The following is an 18,905-nucleotide window of genomic DNA, read 5'->3' as shown; positions in this document are numbered from 1 at the left end:
TCTGTGGAAGTCCAGGATGGTGTGCTTTGCAAGCATCCCACATCATTTGCTCTCCCACAACGCCCTGCAAACCTCAAACGTTCAGATACATTTCCTACCACACAGCGTACCCCCAAGTATCCCGACACAGCATACCCCCAAGTATCCCGATAAATATGGTACCTTGACTCAAAATATCCGACAACGTTTTATGTTGAGAGATCAGCAATAGGGGGTAGCTGTGGGATTTGTTACTATGCTCGGCTGCCACCAACGGAAACCTACCAACCAGACATTTTTTTAAATCAGACAACCAGTGGATTCAGGGGTGGTGTACCCGGTGTGAATTCCACAAGGTGTTCTTACCCACAATGCACTGCAAACATCAAACTTTGCCTGAAATCACGCATTTTCCTTAGATTGAAACTGCACAGTCCCACGCATCATGCCTGAAATCTGCTAGGATGGCACCACACCTAGAGCAACCCGCTGGGCGTGCAGCCCTGTGCAAGCACTGTGGCAACAAATATACTTTATGAAGGAGGTAAAATTGTATTAACTTAAATCGGGCATTGCTGGCTACTTCTCTTATATGTACGAGAGCTCTATTCTTCTCTCCGTCCGTAAGCTGGTTTTCCGACTCTCTGTCCCAGGTGGCGCGCTTCAGCTCAATGTTCATCTGCCTGTCAGTTTTTAGGTCTGCATTTAGCCGGGAGATAATACCTTTAAAGGATCCAGGATCTAGAATTACCTGTAAGACCTGGGGCTGCTCTGGTTCATCAGGGAAGGAAGTCCAGATCTCACAGGCCGTGAGTGATATGCTTGCATATTTCAAAAACGGTCCCTGAACTATGCTGTAGTTAGTTTCAACCTCCTGGATGGACATAAAGGTGCCATTCAGAAATACATCTCCAGCATTCTGGCAGCCCCCTTCAAACCACTAAGTAACAGCCATAGAGTCCCAGACATGTAAGAATGTGCGCAGCCACCGGATCGGGAGGAGCCTAACGTAGGGCGCCTGCTTTAGGACCTTTGTGACATCCTTTTCCCACACCTGGGCCACCTGAGTAACAATAAACGGAGTCCCCACTGGGAGTCTACTGCCACTCATCAGCAGCTTGGGAAGCTCAGGAATCTCACTGGATACTAAAAGCAATTCCTTCTCCAAATTAGGCCCGTCGTCACACCACATTGCAGCGTATTGTAATAGACATGCTAAATAATACAGTTGGAGGTCTGGAAGCCTAAGGCCATCCCAACGGAGATCCACTTTCAGGATCTCCAGGCAGACCCTACTCCTCTTGCCCACCCAGACTAGGTTCACCAACAGTGTATCGATCTGCCGAAACAATGTGGATGGTAGCACACAACAAATTCTGCATCCCGTAGAGGCAGCGAGGTAATAAGACCATTTTGCTTACAGCTAGCCTGCCTATCGCTGACAGAGGGTGTGTAATCCAGAACTGCAGAGAGACTATAACGCTTCCCATTACCCTACCCATGGTCAACTCATATTGGAGGTATGGGTCAAGGCCAAATAGCGGAAACTCTGGGCTTCCTACAGTAAGCCCACCGCTGGGAGAGCAGGTTCATCCTGGGCAACTGGGGATAATTCTAAAGGTAAGGGATCATGCAGCTAGAAGTCTCTATCAGGTAACAAATCTGGGACCTGGCCACTATTTATCCCTACTGCACTGTCTCTTTTACTGCTAGATTATATAATGAAATGCAAAAATACAATACTATGTAACAAACTGGGAACATTTTTTACTTAAATATTCAAGAAGTTAAAAGATACACGAGGGAATGTTGAATTAATGGAATTTAAAAAGATAAGGAAAAAGTATTTTGAACCATGTTACTTTTGAAAAACATTTAACAGGATAAAATATGATATATATAGATTGTTTATAATTGGTTTTTAAGAGGTATGAAATTCGATAAAAAATGTAAAGCGTGGATAAATGCAGTTATTTTAGTATGTTTTATTCTTTTTTGCCAATTTTGGCATAAAACAAACATTAAACAATCTATAAAAAGGCCAGGACATGGGCTTCCCTGGGATCCCCTCGGGGTGCTGCAGAGGCAAATAGTCTGCTGGCTGAAGTGCACAATGGGGTAACCAGCTATCAGGTATGAGAGGGCCTCAAAACAAAAGAAAGCCCTCCTGAGGTGGGACCAGTGTTTTCATACTAACTCCCTACCTACTGCCTAGTGGAACCACAGTCAAGGGAACCAACTTGGCAGAATCAGGGGGCAAAAAGTGGACCCTGTTGAGCTTGTCACAGGTTTCCGAAGGCGAGCTCAGGCTAGTCAGAAAGCTTGCGCAGAGCAGACGATCACGACCTCACTTGGTCTCAATTTTCAGCATGATAAACAGACCGTGAAAGCAGGGACTCACAATCATTCTGACTTTTTGAGTTCTGAGCAGGAGGTATCAGAAAAGTTACCACAGGGCATCATCTATCAATTATTGATCTATTCACCCACTAATAGGGAACATGGGTTGTGTTAGACCACTGTTTGACAGGTTAGTTTTACCCTACTGATGTGTTGTTGCAATAGTAATTCTGCTCAGTACAAGAGGAACCATAGGTCAAACATCTGGTGTATGTACTTGTCTTAGGAGCAAACGAGGCAAAGCTACCACCTGTGGGATTGTGAATGAACGTCTCCAAGTCAAAATCCCAGTGCTGGGAAGCCTCAACTGGCCTGTGATAGCCTGCATTTTGACCAGTGCATAGAGCCTCTTGCTTAGGAACCATAGTGCATATGGAAGGTGGATGCCTCCATCAACATCATTGCCGCACACTTGGTGACAGGACATTTATAGACTACCTGATTCTGTGTCAGGGTTTTTAGGCAGTAGAGCTGCTACCTCTTTGCCATCTATTAAAAGTCAGACCCCAAGACCAGCTTTTGTCTGTATGGGCTCCGGCATCTCTCTTCAGCCACCAACAGTAGGAGGGACAGGACATTGGCCTGAAGAGGTGCTCCATGGGCCTCATTCTGCACCCCAGGGTGCAGGATTAGGGGCATACTCTCTTGCAGGACAGCATGATGACCAGATGGCCTGACCAGTCACTAGTGGAGAGAGACCAGCTGGTGGCTATAGTTAGCACCTTGGGAGCTTTTGACTGGCAGCTGCCTGCAGTGTACCTCTACACTTTTGCTAGGACCAGTGTTTCTGGGCCCCAAGTATGTTTTTACTGTATTTGTATGATGTATTTTTTGTATGATGAATAGAACGTTTTCATCGTATGACTGTTAAGTGATCAAATTGGGTGAATTCTGGTCATAGATGAATGAGCATATTGTTTAAAGAGATCTAGTATTGAATTTGTGGGCAACTTAGTGAGCCAAACTCATATATTTCTATTCATTGCAGCATGCCAGAAAAAGTCAGAAGTAAATATTAACCCAATTTTGAATGAAAGATTAACTTAATAATTGCAATTAACAAAACATGAAGGTAAGCAACATAATATCACGTTTCTAGGAGGTACTCACTATGGAAATCAGTGATTTCTTAAATTAGAATCAGATCAAATAAATGAGCTAAATAAAACAAATTGAGTATTCGATGATTAAAGCTATCCAAATACTTAAACAGGCATTGAGCAGTATAACAAATTGATTGTGGTCTTATAAACATTTATGAGCTGAAAACAACGTCTAAAATACGAAATAACTTATTTTCTGGCAGAAAGGCATCAAATTACAAGCACATCCTACGCCAGATCAGTTAGCTAAAGACGGTGCTGTTAATTGTGGCTCTATTGATCTGGAAATATTGTTGAAAAAATATGCTGTCAATGCAGTTACTTAACAGCAGTCTAAAGCCGCAAACACATTGATTGTCTCGGTGTTGAGACCTAATGACATTGACATGGTAAACACTCACGAGGAAGTGGGTCGGTTATACAGGCTATTATAGAACCCAATAAGTATGTCATTGTCAGAATACGATTGGAATAAGAATGATTTGGGGATTCCAGTCCGTTGATCAAAATAGTTTAAAAACAATGAACATATAGTGTCCAAAGTTGCTATAGTTCAGAAACTTAATAAATGGGACTTTATATTGTTCTGTGTGTCTATATTTGGATGAGTTTGCGGATTTATTGTCTAAATCACATTCTTTTTCACCCAAATTTAGAAGCGCTCGTATTGGTTCCCTCTTGTTTGCTGATGATCTTGTACTACGGGTTCAAACTCTGGTAGGACTCCAGAAGTAAACTGATGCTCTGAAAGTGGTGTCAATAAACTGAGAATCAATGCTGTCAAAGCAACAATATATATTTTTTTTAAATCAAGTGTATAACTATTGTAGACTTGTTGCCATGTTTTCCTCTTATTTACACCCTGTCCCACTTTACCCTTTATTCTACCAACTGGAGGTAACGAATTGTAATCCAGGGCATCGAAATCGGTAAATACAGGGAGAATGCAAATAAAGAGAATTGCAAATATGAAAATAAATAAATAAAATAAAATAAATGTGTCTGATGTTGAAACATTCTTACGACTCAAAAACTTGAGTGCAGCTGTCTGATAGGGTAATATTTGTTCAGCATTTTAAAATAAATAGCTTAATAGCTACATTTGTTGAACTGATATAGTTACAGACTCATATAGTGACTTACTGTACAAAGTAATTATATTTTTACTTTCACTACTGAGCCTTCAGGATTAATAATTCAGTTCCGTCCTCAGGAATGTTTCTTACTTATTATTTGCAGAGGCCTACCATTTTCACTCATATTATTATATCTTGCAGATTTTGTGTTTTGAGACAGTTCAGCGTTTACGTCTTGATTCTGTTCATCAAGGAGTCCGGGTTAGGTAGATGCTCTAATGAAAGTTTCAGACTTGACTTCTGCTCCTTTTCCAACGTGCGGTTCTGGTCCGTTATACTGTTGCTTATGAGAATAAATCCGAATTTAGTTTGGTTTTGGAATCCTTAAATTTCTAAATCTGGTCAATCTGGCTGCTCTGAAATTCAATTTCAAGACCGAGTGTGCTTTTTAGGTCGAGCCTGGGAAGCGCATGTTGTTTTCAGGTATGGACTTGAAGCTCCGCCCACTCTCCGCCCATATTTTTCATTGGCTTGTCTCATTGTCCTTTGTAAACTGCAGCTTTTCATTGGCTTGTTCCATATTGTAACCTCCCATAAGGACTGGCCTCCTTACTGTGTTGGTACTCAGTAGGCTTTAATTACATCCTCCAAAGTACTATTCCGTTAAATTGTTTTCACCTGCTTGCTGTTGCAGGCTAGAGACGCTCTCTCCCAACGCTTTAATTTTTTTGAAAAGGCTGGCATGCCACAGTGGCGGACAGGTCTTTGGATTATTTGTGGCACCAAACGCGGGCGCGTTTTTTTCTTTCCTATTTATTCACTTTTTGTTGATGTTTACAAGAGCCCCATGACGCACTTTCACGTTAGTGAAGGTCGCACTTTTTTCTTTAGATGAGCTGCATGTAAAGAAAGGTCCACGGCTGCTATTAAAGTGAAACCGTGGCATGGAGCGCTTTTACAAAAAAAAGCATTTTTCAACTTGACAAACAAATGCTTTTTTTTGTAAAGGTGCCCCATACCGTGTTTTCACTTTAATGGCAGCTGTGCCCCTTTCTTTAGTCGCGACTCGTCTAAAGAAGGGGGCGTGTCCTTTATTAACGTGAAAGGGAGGCATGGGGTGCTTGTTAACAACAACAGATATTTGCAATGCATTAGGTCTCGCATTTGCGAGAATTTAAGCTATTGTCATTTACAATGCCAATAGCTCAAACTCTTGTAAATGCGAGACCTATTGCATTGCAAATGCTAGTTATGACCCCTATCAAGCATGCATTGGGATCAGTGCAACAGAGTGCAGTAAGGGCAGTGCTGTAGGCATCAGTACAATAATGGCAATATGTTGCGGGATCCTAGATTTATAGTTTCAGATTTACAGGTATACAGTCCAAGATCGATTTACAGATTTCAAAAAGTATTAGTTAGGCTTCTCACTTTTTTCATTAGTCCAGCTTTGCATGGAGAGAGATAGCAGGAACATTAAATCAGAACAAAGAGTGGGGTCCGTTGAATGTGCAACTTCTATCCCTTCTCTACATTGACAGCAGACCCTATGTGGTCAGGCAGCTGGCAAGTAGAGCTTGAGTGAGGGGGGTCTTCTAAAAGCCCTCGAAGATCAGAGATAGTGTAGATGTCAGGAGGAGTACTGCACAAAGTAGATTAATCCTTTTAGATGGAGAGCTTTATATCTGCTACCAGGTACGTCTCCATTTTGGAGCCAGGCACCCCGTGCATAGGCGTTTTGAGAGCAGGAAGAGAGGGCAAGATATTCTGCAAAAGATTTTTGCCTGAGGCTTTCACGTTACTGGTGAAATCACGTGTTTGGCATAGTTTGTTTGTAGTGGCACCATTCTGGACAGGTATCTTCGATCACCTAAGGTGGCGTGGAGAGCAAAACATTAGGATCTGCTCAGCTGGTGATACTGCTATCATCTTGACAACAATGTTTCCTAAACTTTTTCCTAAACTAAGTGGAACTGTTTTGGAATGAGCAGATATCCAACAAGCGAGGTGATTATTTCAGATGTCTCTGTCTGCTTCCCAAGGGTGCTGAGAAGATCTCTAGGTCTTGCACAAAATTATTGGACACATTGATTGCACAGTTCTTCGGTAGAAACTTTTTTTTAAAAAACACAGGGTGTCCACTCGTACTTTGCAAAATGCCAAATACCCCAGAACTATTATATGCAAAAACCTTTGCTATCACAATCTATCTAGACCATGTGCAATATACAAATCAATCTATGGAAGGGGGCAAAAAAAAGCAACTTCACCCATGACTATTCAGATGAAACTGTCCTCGCCAGAAACAGCTTTCTAGCTCTCAGACAAGAATCCAGATTAAATATAAAGGAAAACTGCACAATGACCTATCTTCCTTCTTGGACAACACATCAGAGGCAGCAATGTACATGGAACCACACATGTCAAGGAGAGGGACATCCCCTGCCATCCATTTGCAAAGGGCCCAGGTAAATCTTCACTTGTGTAGTAAGCATTAATAGTAGAGATTTCAATAAGTGACAGATTCCTATAAATTCTATTTGCATTACCTTCACTTTGTACTACAACCTTGATTTTAATTTAAAAGCATTTTCAAGAGTTTTACTACTTATTCCATTTTCATTACCTTAATTTTGTACAATAACCTCAAATTAAATGTTAAAACATTTTCAATAGTTGGATCATAGTCCGATCAGAAGGTTTTTACCTAACCTACTGTATATGCACAAACTCCAGTTTGTTTTGCATGCAAAGTTCAAACGAACCCAGTCCCTTCACTAGGGATGTTCACTAGAGAGTGGTTTCTCTTGTGAACCACATACCTGATCCTGATTGATGTTGGGGCACGAAAGTGGTTCGGGATAAGGTGCATTTTGGGGGTTTGTCCTGCTCTTTTGTTCCTAACTTATTTTCCTTTGACATAATGCGAGGGGAGTGACCCAACTGCATGTCTGACTGCTATTCTGACTTTTTAGTGGCCCCTTTAACACGCTAATCCAGAACACTCACTGCATTCTAAATAGGACTATGGGAATGCCAAGGACTAGACCTGCACTATGACCTGGAGGTGCACACCAAGCATGCCCTCTTGCCAGCATGGGACTCGTGCCCATCCTGGGTTGTTGACATGAAGCATTGGTGGCAGCATACAGAGAATATTTTTTTTAACTAAGAGTCCTGAACAGGCCTTTTCTCTCTTTCACAGATGACTGCGACCAGCGTGGCCCCACTTGGGTAAAAGTTCTGGTTCAACCCTCAGGCTGACAATGTGTGTGTGCTGGGTGTGCCTGATGGATAAGAGGCACTCACATTAACATAGCAATATTCTGTGTGCAATGTATGTTAGCGGAGACCTGTGAGATCCATTCTGCATGTCCCCTGGTTTAGCATGGCGCAAGATGGCAGGTGGATACAGCTTCCCCAGCAAGTGGAAAAGTATTGCCTGTGTTCCTGTGTCTGGAAATCCAGACACTGAAGTGAGAGAGGTTGGAAATGAGGCTATCCTTAGAAATTCAGAGGACCTTTTAGCAAGAGTTTGCGTAAAGTACTTCTTGAACGCTGCCATTTAGTGTATGGTGGAGGGGTGAGGTCACTCAGCAGATTCTGTTGTTTAACGTAATAAAGCTTCTAGGTAGGGCCTGCATTTTTGACTCTCCCTGATTGAGTCTTCAGGAAGGCTGATAACAAGCAGGGGTACAAACTATACACTTCATTGTGCCTTTGTTTTGGATACTCCTGGTTGGAGCTAGCATCATCACTGTCCGCTGTAAGAGACACACCCTTGCACAAAGGATGTGCCTGCACTTAAGCCCTAGTGGGGTCATGCAGGAGCAACCAGGTTTAGTGGACACTCCAGGCTTTTCATGATCTTCAGAATTAGAATAGCCAAGGGAAAGCATACAGAAAAGCCTCTCCCAGTCAGGCTGTCACTGCCCATCGGAGAATGTTACAACTTAAACTTGGTGTTGAGGTAGATCACCAGAACATCCATGGATGAGCGCCCTCAGGCCTTGAAGATGGACTTGAGGACTTCTTGGTGGGATCTGTGGGGGACTTGGTGTCCCATTGTTTGCTTGATGGTGAAGGAGGTCCTGATGTTCTCTATATTGATCGGCACAAACATGGATAACAATTAAGCATCAACTGGAAGGTCCAGCTATTCCTGTCCAAAAGAGTAATGAGCTTTCAGAGTTCTATTTCCTTACTTCTATGGATGCTTCGCAATGTCTAAGCAGAGGGAATAAACACTTGCACTACACAACACAAAAAAGAAATCCTTTGATAAATTGCCTAGGCGGTAATTATTTACAATTTGTCTCAATGGTTCAAATTATAACCTTCTCCAGTAGACAGGGAAAAAGGAACTGTGGCTATTGGACAGTTTCTGGTCACCTTGAATTGCCCAAAACGCCCGTACTTAGGCATATGAAAGATAAGTACTAAGAATTAGCAGACATTCTTTGTAAAATCATGAAAAATCAGTATGATAATATACATTATTGGAATTTTTATCTATATCATTTAGGAAAAAGTATTTGACAAAATGGAAGGTATAAGGAACACTTCTATCATGGTCACTAGACTTAACACCTTTATGCCCACAAACAAAGCATTTAGTATAGTTGGAAAACAGATCTGCTGCGTTATGTAAAAAAGCATACAGAATCAAACTGCAGATGAGAGAGACCAACACCATCAATTTAAACAATTTATCTTGTTAGTTCAACACAGAAGAACTGGTCAAAGGGTGAAGGTTTGGCCAAGTAGTATGGGTCATGGACCAAGAACATCGAAGAGTCAATGAAAGAAACACGGCATGTGCAATTTTCCATCAGAAATTACAGCATGGTTGATTGTTTAAGGTAAAGGTAACAGTTATGTGGAGAAATAAGAATGGTTATAGGTAGACCAAGAGATGTGCAGCAGAAGGCTTAAACTCCTATGGTCTACTGTTTTTAGGTCCTCTGCAATCTTGCAGACACCTAATATAGGCCACAAACTGCCTAACACAAGGGGTAGGTGTAACTCGTACAATGTGCTGTGCATAAATAAGTATTCAAATTGTTAACAAAATTATGCAAGACTGTGTGGAATTGTGCCAGAATCGTAAAATGCACCCTTGAGTCCAAAATGGACCGGAGGATGCATGTTGAGCTAAGAAAGTAGCACCAAATGCAACAGAACACGAACATCAGCGGCCAACAGCTGCTCATGCTCTGTTCCTGTGCTCCTGCGGCAGCCATTTATACCCCAAATTACACGAGCAGGAGTAATTGTGTATTTGTAGGGAATTTTGCATCTCGAGGGTAATGCAAAATGACACCTACGTAATTAAAATTCACCCAGGTCTACTTCATATCACTCCTAGAATGAAAATGAAAAGTGGGCAGGGTGTAAAAGGGTGTTGGCAAGGAGAGGGAGGAAGTTGGAAAAGCGTTGAAAGAGAGGCTCTGGATCAATGCAGGAAGAACAGGACAGCAGAGAGCAGTTGAAAGGCACATGTTGCCCATCTACTTGTTTGCTGTGGAATGATTTTCCCAAATGTTTTGCTCGCTTCAGCTTTACAATACGTCTTAATTAATGGAGGGAATATACAACTGATCATGAATTACTTCCACAATAATGTATCAGAACAATAGTGAATACAGACAACACTCACCTGGGACAACATGGCCTGTGGAGGCTGCTGGAGCTTTAAAACAAACAACGTTCACTAGTTACAACGGACCCTCACTGAATTAAATGGAGCAAAGCCAAAACTGCAGCTATAGCAGACAAACAAGTACGTATCGTATAACATGAACATCGTTTCCTAACACGGTTTCAACGAATCAAAGACAATATTAGTGTCAAACTTTGGAAATTAAATCCTAAAGAAAAAAATCTGCTACAATTAAATTATCTTATATTCATCAAGTTCAACTGAACATTAAGTTTTAATTGTGAGAATTTCTAAGTAACAGGAAAAGAGCGGAAACATTGGCACGTCTATCCAAGAATTTACTAACTCCCGTGGAGTACTGTTAAAACCCCAAAAAGTAAATTCTGTTATTTTTGAATAAATAAAGTCAGGCTAGAAGAGCAGTATTCTGCAATGTTGACTAACCTGTTGTTGAATGCTGTATATTGTTGGTTGAGGTTGTGAATACTGCTGAAAAACAAAAAGAATTATCAAGTTATTAATGCGTACTAGAGGCTCAGTCCAATAGTTATTCACTCAACAATAACAACTGACAAATATGTTTATGCTCCTCCATCGACAAGAGACTTTAGGCAGAATTGTAAGCATCCTTTGCTATTCTTACCAAGCTTACGCATGTTGTTATATAAAAGTTACCCATAACAAATAATTTCAGTTAACAGAGTTCATACTAGACAACTGAAACTGAAAGCCTGTCACCAAGATGACTGATCATAGAATTATGATCAGTGAAAAACAAAACAATGTAATAAAAAACCAAATACTTCTACTAGACTTAATATCAACTAAATAAAACCTGCATTTTTATAGACATGTCAAAAAACACACTGAGGTTACTCGCATTTTATGTTCATTTAAGTGACCACTGCATTTAATAGTTAAAATTACCACATCTTGACTGTGTCCCGTCAGAGGTAGGGGACAATCTACAGCACTAATCCTATTAGATATCTTTGCAATATTTGATACTGTAACCCATGGGATTCTATGGGAAGGACTATGCTGAAGAAGAGTGGCATAGCTTTGTACTGGATAGACGCTTTATAACTGTCTGGGTCAAATGTGTCAAACTTGGTCAATTTTGATAAATATCCCATAAATTAGGCTAATCCCACGATCTATATCCTCTTCTCACCCCTTTAATTTAACATCTCCACTATTCTACTTGCTCGCCTGACTGTATTATATGGTCTGCAGTTCCAGAAGTGAGCAGATGGTACTCCAATTCTATGGGATTTCTATACTCTCAAGAGATGCTCTATCTGTGCGAAGGTTCTGACACCTATTTGGCAATCCCCCATAGTCTATGCAATCAATAAGGAACCTAGGTGTTGTAGATGATTCATGTTTATCACTCCAGTCACAGGTTGCAGCTGTTACTAAGTTAGACCACTTCCTTCTGTAAAACCTTTCCAGAACTACACTGTTCCTAAAGCCCTTGCATCCTGTCCAAATGAATCAGGCTGTGGCTTAGCTCTGCTATTTATTTGGATGTGGCACAGTTTAATTTTAACAGGCTGAAAGCTGTTCAAAACTGCAAAATTAAAATTGCGAAAAAATATCACTACCAGTCTGAACATTGTTGGACACACTGCTGCCTTCTAATGAAGCTTGATATGGAAAGCAGTATAGGGCTTGGCCCAACTATCTTAAATAGTGTTTTTATTTAAGACGTTTCCCCCGGATCCATAATTGATTTCACCATTATGGAAATGTGCTAATTTTGATGGTAGGTAGTTTAGTATAGAATGAACTATAAACGAGGTGTCCCCAACCTTTAAAGGACTATGAGCAACTTTCATTGTCAAACAAAATGGTGAGAAACATCTGAACACAAACAGAGCCTATTAGCATAGATGTCATGGCAAAATGTTTCAAACCGGATTTAAAATGGAAGGAACTTTGCAGACATACTGTACTAGACAGTATTTATATAGATAAATCAATACGTATTGAATATTTTTTATTTTCAAAATGTAGCAAAATGCAGTCTAAACCATAGCATTTGCCAGGTACCAACACAAAAATTTGATTCACAGACCAATCTATAAGAGACGGAAGGGTAGTCCCGTAGACACCCACAGAACAAGTTACTTATCTTCGAGTAACGCTTTTGCCCGGAGGTGGGTGCATGTCTGCCTATAACAAAAAATCCTGCAACACCTAGCGGGCAAAGTGACCGTCCCTCCTCACTCAAGAGTCTGAATAACAGTGCTTCACAAAATAAGGGAGGGAGGTCCAAGTTGCTGCTTCGCAAATGTCAACTACAAGGACGCCTCTAGCAGAAGTAGAAGACTTCTCAAGTAGAATGAGCTCGAATACCTTCAGGTAGTTCCTTGTTAGTCATGGCATAGCAGATCTTGATGCACTGGATAATCCATCTGTACAATGTCCTCTTATCCACTGGTTTTCCTTTCATCTTGCCCACATAGTCAACAAACAGCTGATCATCTAGCCACAGATCCAGAGTTCGGAACACACAAAAGGTCACAGCCCTTTTAGGGTCCAAACAATGAAGCCTCTTGTCCTCTTTAGATTGATGCAAAGGAGGATAGAAAAAAGAAGGGTGATAGACTGGACGAAGTGGAATGCAGTAACCACCGTTGGTAGGAAAGCAGCCCTGGTTCTCAGTACCAACTTATCTGCATAGAAAGTGGTGAAAAGGGGTTGCACACATAATGCCTGCAATTCACTAACTCGCCTAGCCGCTGTTATGACGACCAGAAAAATTGTTTTAAAAAGTAACCAACCTTAAAAGACAACTATGTAAGGGCTCAAACTGGGCACTCATAAGGAAGGTTAGCACAAATTTAGTTCCCACTGAGGTATGATAAACTGAGTGGGAGGGAACTTATTAGTAAGTCCCTTAATACAACTCAACACTATGGGCGACTTAAAAACGGAAGGTTGGTCAGGTAAAAAGAGGAATGCCGATAGGGCAGACAAATGCCCCTTAACCTGTAGGGAAAGTACAAAACGTCAGACAAACGGGCTTGCAACTGAATTTTCTTCACACCACTTTACACAAACTTCGTCCATCTGCAAGCATAAACAGTCTTAGTGGAGTCGTTTTGTCAATAAAATAACATCCACCACATCAGGAGGGAGAGAAAAAGAACTCAGGTTGCCCCAGTCAATCTACAGGCATGTAGGTGCAGGCCCTGGGGGTGGAGGACCTCCCCCTGCGACTGTAGGAGGAGGTCTGCCCTGTGAGGGAGACGGAGCAAAGCAACAAAGAGGTGAAGAAGGTTTGTATACCACATCCTTCGCAGCCAATCCGGGGATATTAATATGACTTGGGCCCTGTCTTGGCGAATCTTCCTCAGAACCCAAGGAATCAAGAGTATGGAGGAAACGCGTAAAACAGCGGGGCACCCCAGTCCAACTGAAACACGAACCCTAGAGCTCCTTGCCACGGATACTGAAGGCTGCAGAACGACAGGCAGTGCGCATTCTCTTGAGTGGCAAATAGGTCTATCTGAGGGGTCACCCATAACCAGAAAATGTGTTGTACCACTTCCTGATAAAGACGCCACTCTTGATCGGCATAAAAGTGTCGAGAGCGACTGTGTACACACATGTTCAGAACTCTGGCTAAGTGATTTACCATGATGCGGGTCTGGTGGTCCTGAGCCCAGGACCAGAGTCACAGAGCCTCTCTACAGAGAGGATATGTCCTCACTCCTCCTTGTCTGTTTATGTATCACATTGAGGTAGTATTGTCTGTTAAGACTTGAACTGACTGATCGTGAAGGGATGGGAGTAAGGTTTTCAGAGCCAGAAGTATCACCCACAATTCCAGAAGATTAATATGCAACAATCTTTCCTCTAGAGACCAAACACATTTGATCTCTAGATTCCCCCAGATGAGCGCTCTACCCTGGAGTGGAGGCATCCGTAATCAGTGTGGCCACCGATGGTAGAGGGTGAAACAGCTTCCCTTGAGACAGATTGCCGTACACACACCACCACTGAATATTCACTCTCTGGAGATCGTGACCGACTCTTTAAGAACTCCGTTGTGTTAAAACCACTGCTTGCAAAGCCATCACTGGAGGACCTTCAGGTGCCAGCGTGCGTGGGTGAGCAATTGAATGAAAGAAGCCATGAGACCTAGAAGGCGTAAGACCGTCAGGACTGGAACCATAGCTTTATTGTGAAACACCGGAATCATAGCCTGATTGTGCAGAATCCTCTGAGGAGGCGGGCAGGCTACATTCCCCGAAGTGTCCAGTACTACCCCTATGAACAGTGTGCGCTGAGAGGGCTGTAGGAAAGACTTGGATATGTTGATAGTAAAACCCAGGTTGAACAACAGCTGCGTTAACTGCAAAGAATGCAGTCCTCTTTCTCCAGCTCAAGAAGCACCTGTGCAAGGGTCAACTGTTCAAAATCCTGAGGTCGAAAATCAGCTGCAAAAGACTGTCCTTTTTGGGGATCAGGAATTACCGAGAATAGCATCCCTTACAACATTCCTGCTCTGGAAACAACTTCACTCTGCCCTTTTGAAGGTGGATATGTACTTCTTCTTGGAAGAGCAGAAGATTCACTGAACAAAAACCCTGTTGGGAAGGAAAGGGTGGAGGAAACTCTTAAAAGGGTAGGGTGAACCCCTTTTCTACAAAATCCAAAACCCAGAGATCTGTTGTCGCAGACCTCCGCTGAGGCAGAAAACAGGCCAACCATCCTCCCACTGGGCAAGCATGCTCCAAGATGGTAAAGCTAGAGCTGCTTTCTTGCAACATTGGCCAGGAAAGAATAATAAGAGGAGGAGGTTGGCTGAAGGGCACCTCCACATTGTCTACACCTGCCACGCCCTCTATACCGCTATACAGTGGGTAGTTGCAATGGCTTAAACAGGTTACTTAAAAAAAAAAAAAGGGTAAATTACGTCCAAACCCCCAGAACCTGCAAAACGGTTGTAGGAAGGTGGAATCTGACTATATGGTTGCCCCCAACTTTTTGCCTGGTATATGAATGGTTTTTGACTAGTCTGGCTGGGATCCTGCTATCCAGGACCCTAGGTACATACCAATTGGATACTGAGGACACCCTGTCAGCCCTTTGTAGATGGTACCCTAGGTACCCAGGGCATGGGTCCCTCAGAGGCCTACCAGGGGGTGCAGCACTTATTGTGCCACCCCTGGGACAGCCATACCAACTGACACCACCAGACCACTACTGTAGTCTGGGTAAGGTGGTACTTGCACTCCCTTACAGGGATATAGGTATCCTGTATCCCACTTAATACAACAAATATATCCTCATAGGTCACCCCTAAAGCAGGCCTTGCGAATCCTACAAGGCAGGGTGCTGAGATATGTGTGAGGGGCCCCTCTGCAACCTTCGTAAAACCATTGCTGGGTTGTTTGTAGTGTAGCCATACCATATACTCTTAACCGCATTATAAGTAAATCGCGATAGCGTGATAACTTGAGAATGACTACACAGAACCATATTGTGTTTGGTGTCAAACATGTAGGAATCATATCCCCAATCCAGCCATGGGACTGAGGGCATGATTCCCCCCTGCTAGAGGGGAGATATGGGAAAAGCAGCAGAATTTAGACACCAATTTAAAAGTGCACACGTAGTACAAAATGGATGCTACCCGCCACCCACACGACTCTGGCTGCCTGTTGCTGGGCAGAACTCCAGCCACGGCAGCTGGACAATAGGGATCCTGTTGCAGGGAGGTGCTCCCACCTCCGCAGACAGACTATGTGGATTGGAACTGGGTGGGTGCACCATAGGATGTCTTTCAGACTTGCACGTAGGCTTCTCCAGTGCCTACTTCTGCATACACCGCCTCAAACCGGTTCAGGGGCATCCTGTCCCCTGCCCAGGAGGGAAACCACACAAAGGGGAGAGGGTGTAGCCACCCTTTCCCGCCTGAACTCTCATTGGTGGGCTCTGATCTGGACACTCCCCCAATCTTTGGATAAAGGTGAATACTTCACAGACTTGAACTTCGACTTGCTGCCGCACAGCTGAATGAAGAAATCTCCCTTGGGGTAAAGGAGTTACCCCCCTGCTTGGCAGACACCTGAAACACTGCAAGTGACCCGGTTGGAACCTCGCTGCTCCTACGGACATCGACGACTCTTTCCTACCTTGAGGTGGGTTTCCAAGCATCCCAGAGGCCAGTGAGTGTACACAGCAAAGCTCAGCACCGTGGACCCCGTGGGTGCCGAGATCCCCAATACCCCAGGACACCGGCCACCTCTTGCACAGCACCCGACCCCGACGAGTGGGGAAGTTGCGCTTTGGCCCATTACTGAGCCAACCTCTCAGCATCATCTGTGCCAAAGATCGACGCCCTAGCCCGCTCCGGTGACCCGTGGGCGCATCTTTAAGCACGCCAAATTGCTGCCTCCCGCGGTCCCTTGTCTCTCGACTGGTGGGCCCTAGCGGAGGTCAATCTTCGATTCCAAGAGTTCCCCTGGTTGCTTCAGGCCTGCTCTTCAGTCTCCTCGCTGGAGACCTCGCTCAGACCTCGTGGTTCTGCACCAGTAGCAGTTTTGTGTTTCTTGCGTGGGTTGCGGTTGCCAAGGCTTAGTGGATCCAATCCGGACACTAACACCGCAGCGACCCTCATCCTTCGTGGGACAGTCGCCCTCCAGAAGCTGGCCTTCTTTGACGCCTCCTGGAAACCGCGTGGCTGACGATCCAAGCTACACCTCTTCTACCTGGAAGCACCCGACATTGAAGGGCTCCTTCTCTTGAGCCCCCTGGTCACTATGCCGTGACCCAGACTCTGTCCCCTCTGCTTTCAGGTCCTTCTCTTCAAGATCTACATTTTCATTCTTCACGACATCGACGACGTTTCTTGCTAGCAGCAGTTCTTCACGTTTTGCCATTGAAAATCAGCCCGCGACCCGACATCGAAAACGACCTATGCACCCGGCTTCCCTGGGGCAGGTAACAGTGGTACCTTGGTACTCTCGTGGGTGTGGGCCCTTCAAAAGCTTAACTCTAAAGTATTGAACTTGAACTCCTGCTAGAAGTGTTTTTAATCTTGTAAAATTCAACCGCGACATTCTCCATAGGCTTTAATAGAGATCCCGACAGTAGCTTTAGCCACTGCACGCGTCTCCCGTAGCTCCCCTTCCTCACTACTTTGGGTGGTTTTACAAGGGGCCAGTGACCCTAAATGCCCTAGGCATTGTCTGTAGAATTGTCGTGGTTCTTATACCACTTTTTTGATATATGGTTTGGTCCCCCCTGGGGCCCTATGATTCCAGTGCTATTTATTGTAACTATCAATGTTTGTTTGAATTGTATCTTTATCTCTAGCCTCATAAAGAGACTAGTGAGGTTATTCCTAGAATACATATATTTTATATATATACCTGTGTGGACTACTCTTTCATTTGGTTATTCAAGAGGTTATCTATGGTAAAACAATAAGCTTAACACTCCTTCAAGACTTAGCCTGAAGGCTGCTCTCCACAGCTACCACTAGGATAGCTTTCTTTAAAGGTTGTCTTTAACCTATCACCATAAGAGTCGAATTGGACTGGTGCAAGGTGTCCCCTATAACTAGAGGGCAGCATATGCCAGGCCAACTTCTCACAACGGTCTGTAGTCTTTAGGCTACATTTGAAGGCCCAACAATCTTGCCATCGCGTTACTGTCCTTAAACCTCTGTAAGGCAGAATCAGATTTGGCGCCAAACAGCCGTGAACCATCAAACAGCAAATCCAACAATGTTGCTTGAACATCCAGCGAAAAGCCAGAGTCCCTCACCCAAGCATGTCTCCTCATGTCAAAAGAAGACCCCATCGCCCTCACAACTGAGTATGGGGTGTCCAGGCCAGACTAAATTACTTGGCGGACAGCAGCCTGGCTGTCATTCAGCAACTCTGAAAAATGTCCCTGAAGATCACCAGGAAATTTTGGAAGCACCTCCTTGACTGATTCCATCAATGCATGGATGTAACATCTTAAGAGACATGTTGCATTGATGGACTTTAGAGCCATGCTACAAGAGAAAAAAAAACCTTCTTTGCAGATTGCTCCATCTTTTTAGACTCCCTGTCAGCCAGTCTTAGGAAAATAGTAAGGTGGCAACTTTGAAGAGCAGGACACTTGTACCACCGAAATCTCTAGTGTAGTATGTGTAGACAAGAACCACCAGTCGCCTGGAGCAGGCCTGTACCATCTTGCAAAAGATCTAGACACTGCAGCCGATGACATAGGCATCTGCTAAATACCGAGAATAGGCTCAGTTAGGGCCTCATTAGAAGGTAACAAAGGATCAATTGATGATGTAGAAGAATGAAATACCTCTGGCAGCAGATTAGATTTTAGTTCTGTAGAAGACAAAGGCAATTTCTGCTTTTCTGCTGCTTTTCTGATCACAGAATGACAGGACGTGACCTCTGGAAGTGACCTCTGGTGGAGATGTACCCTTCAGGGGACAACAACTCCCACTCCGGAGAACTATATAGGCCACTTGTCACCTCCAAGGCTTCAAACGCATGATCCAAGGACACCATCTCCTGTTCCTCCAGATCCTGATTTTCTCCAAAAATGTACTGTCCCTCCTCCCATACCTGGGTCTCTATGCGACTTTAATTTCAACACTGGCGTCAGTGGAGGCGGCACCGGCGACATCTGCAATAGCTCAGATGGTTGAAGAAC

The 18,905-nt window shown here is 43.6% G+C and overlaps 1 protein-coding gene and 1 long non-coding RNA gene across 6 annotated transcripts in view; one reads left to right on the top strand and one right to left on the bottom strand.

Moving 5' to 3' along the window:
• The window catches only part of CCAR1 (cell division cycle and apoptosis regulator 1), a 2,209,777-nt gene that overhangs the window by 1,953,200 nt on the left and 237,672 nt on the right, over positions 1 to 18,905 (bottom strand). For 2 of the 5 annotated variants that reach the window (XM_085603559.1, XM_085603560.1), the window contains exons 4-5: positions 10,665 to 10,709; positions 10,218 to 10,250 (exon numbers count right to left, since the gene is read on the bottom strand). In XM_085603559.1, coding sequence (XP_085459685.1) covers positions 10,218 to 10,250; positions 10,665 to 10,709 — 78 coding nt within the window. The remainder of the gene's footprint in view (positions 1 to 10,217; positions 10,251 to 10,664; positions 10,710 to 18,905) is intronic. The other 3 variants (XM_085603561.1, XM_085603562.1, XM_085603563.1) reach the window with 3 other exon arrangements.
• The window catches only part of LOC146867116 (uncharacterized), a 77,338-nt gene that overhangs the window by 45,958 nt on the left and 12,475 nt on the right, over positions 1 to 18,905 (top strand). The gene's annotated exons all lie outside the window — the stretch shown is intronic.

This window comes from Triturus cristatus, chromosome 1_2 (assembly GCF_964204655.1).
Source record: "Triturus cristatus chromosome 1_2, aTriCri1.1, whole genome shotgun sequence".
NCBI classification, from domain to species: Eukaryota; Metazoa; Chordata; class Amphibia; order Caudata; family Salamandridae; genus Triturus; species Triturus cristatus.
Note: the sequence above shows the minus strand (reverse complement) of the source record. Positions and strands in the feature narration are given on the sequence as shown.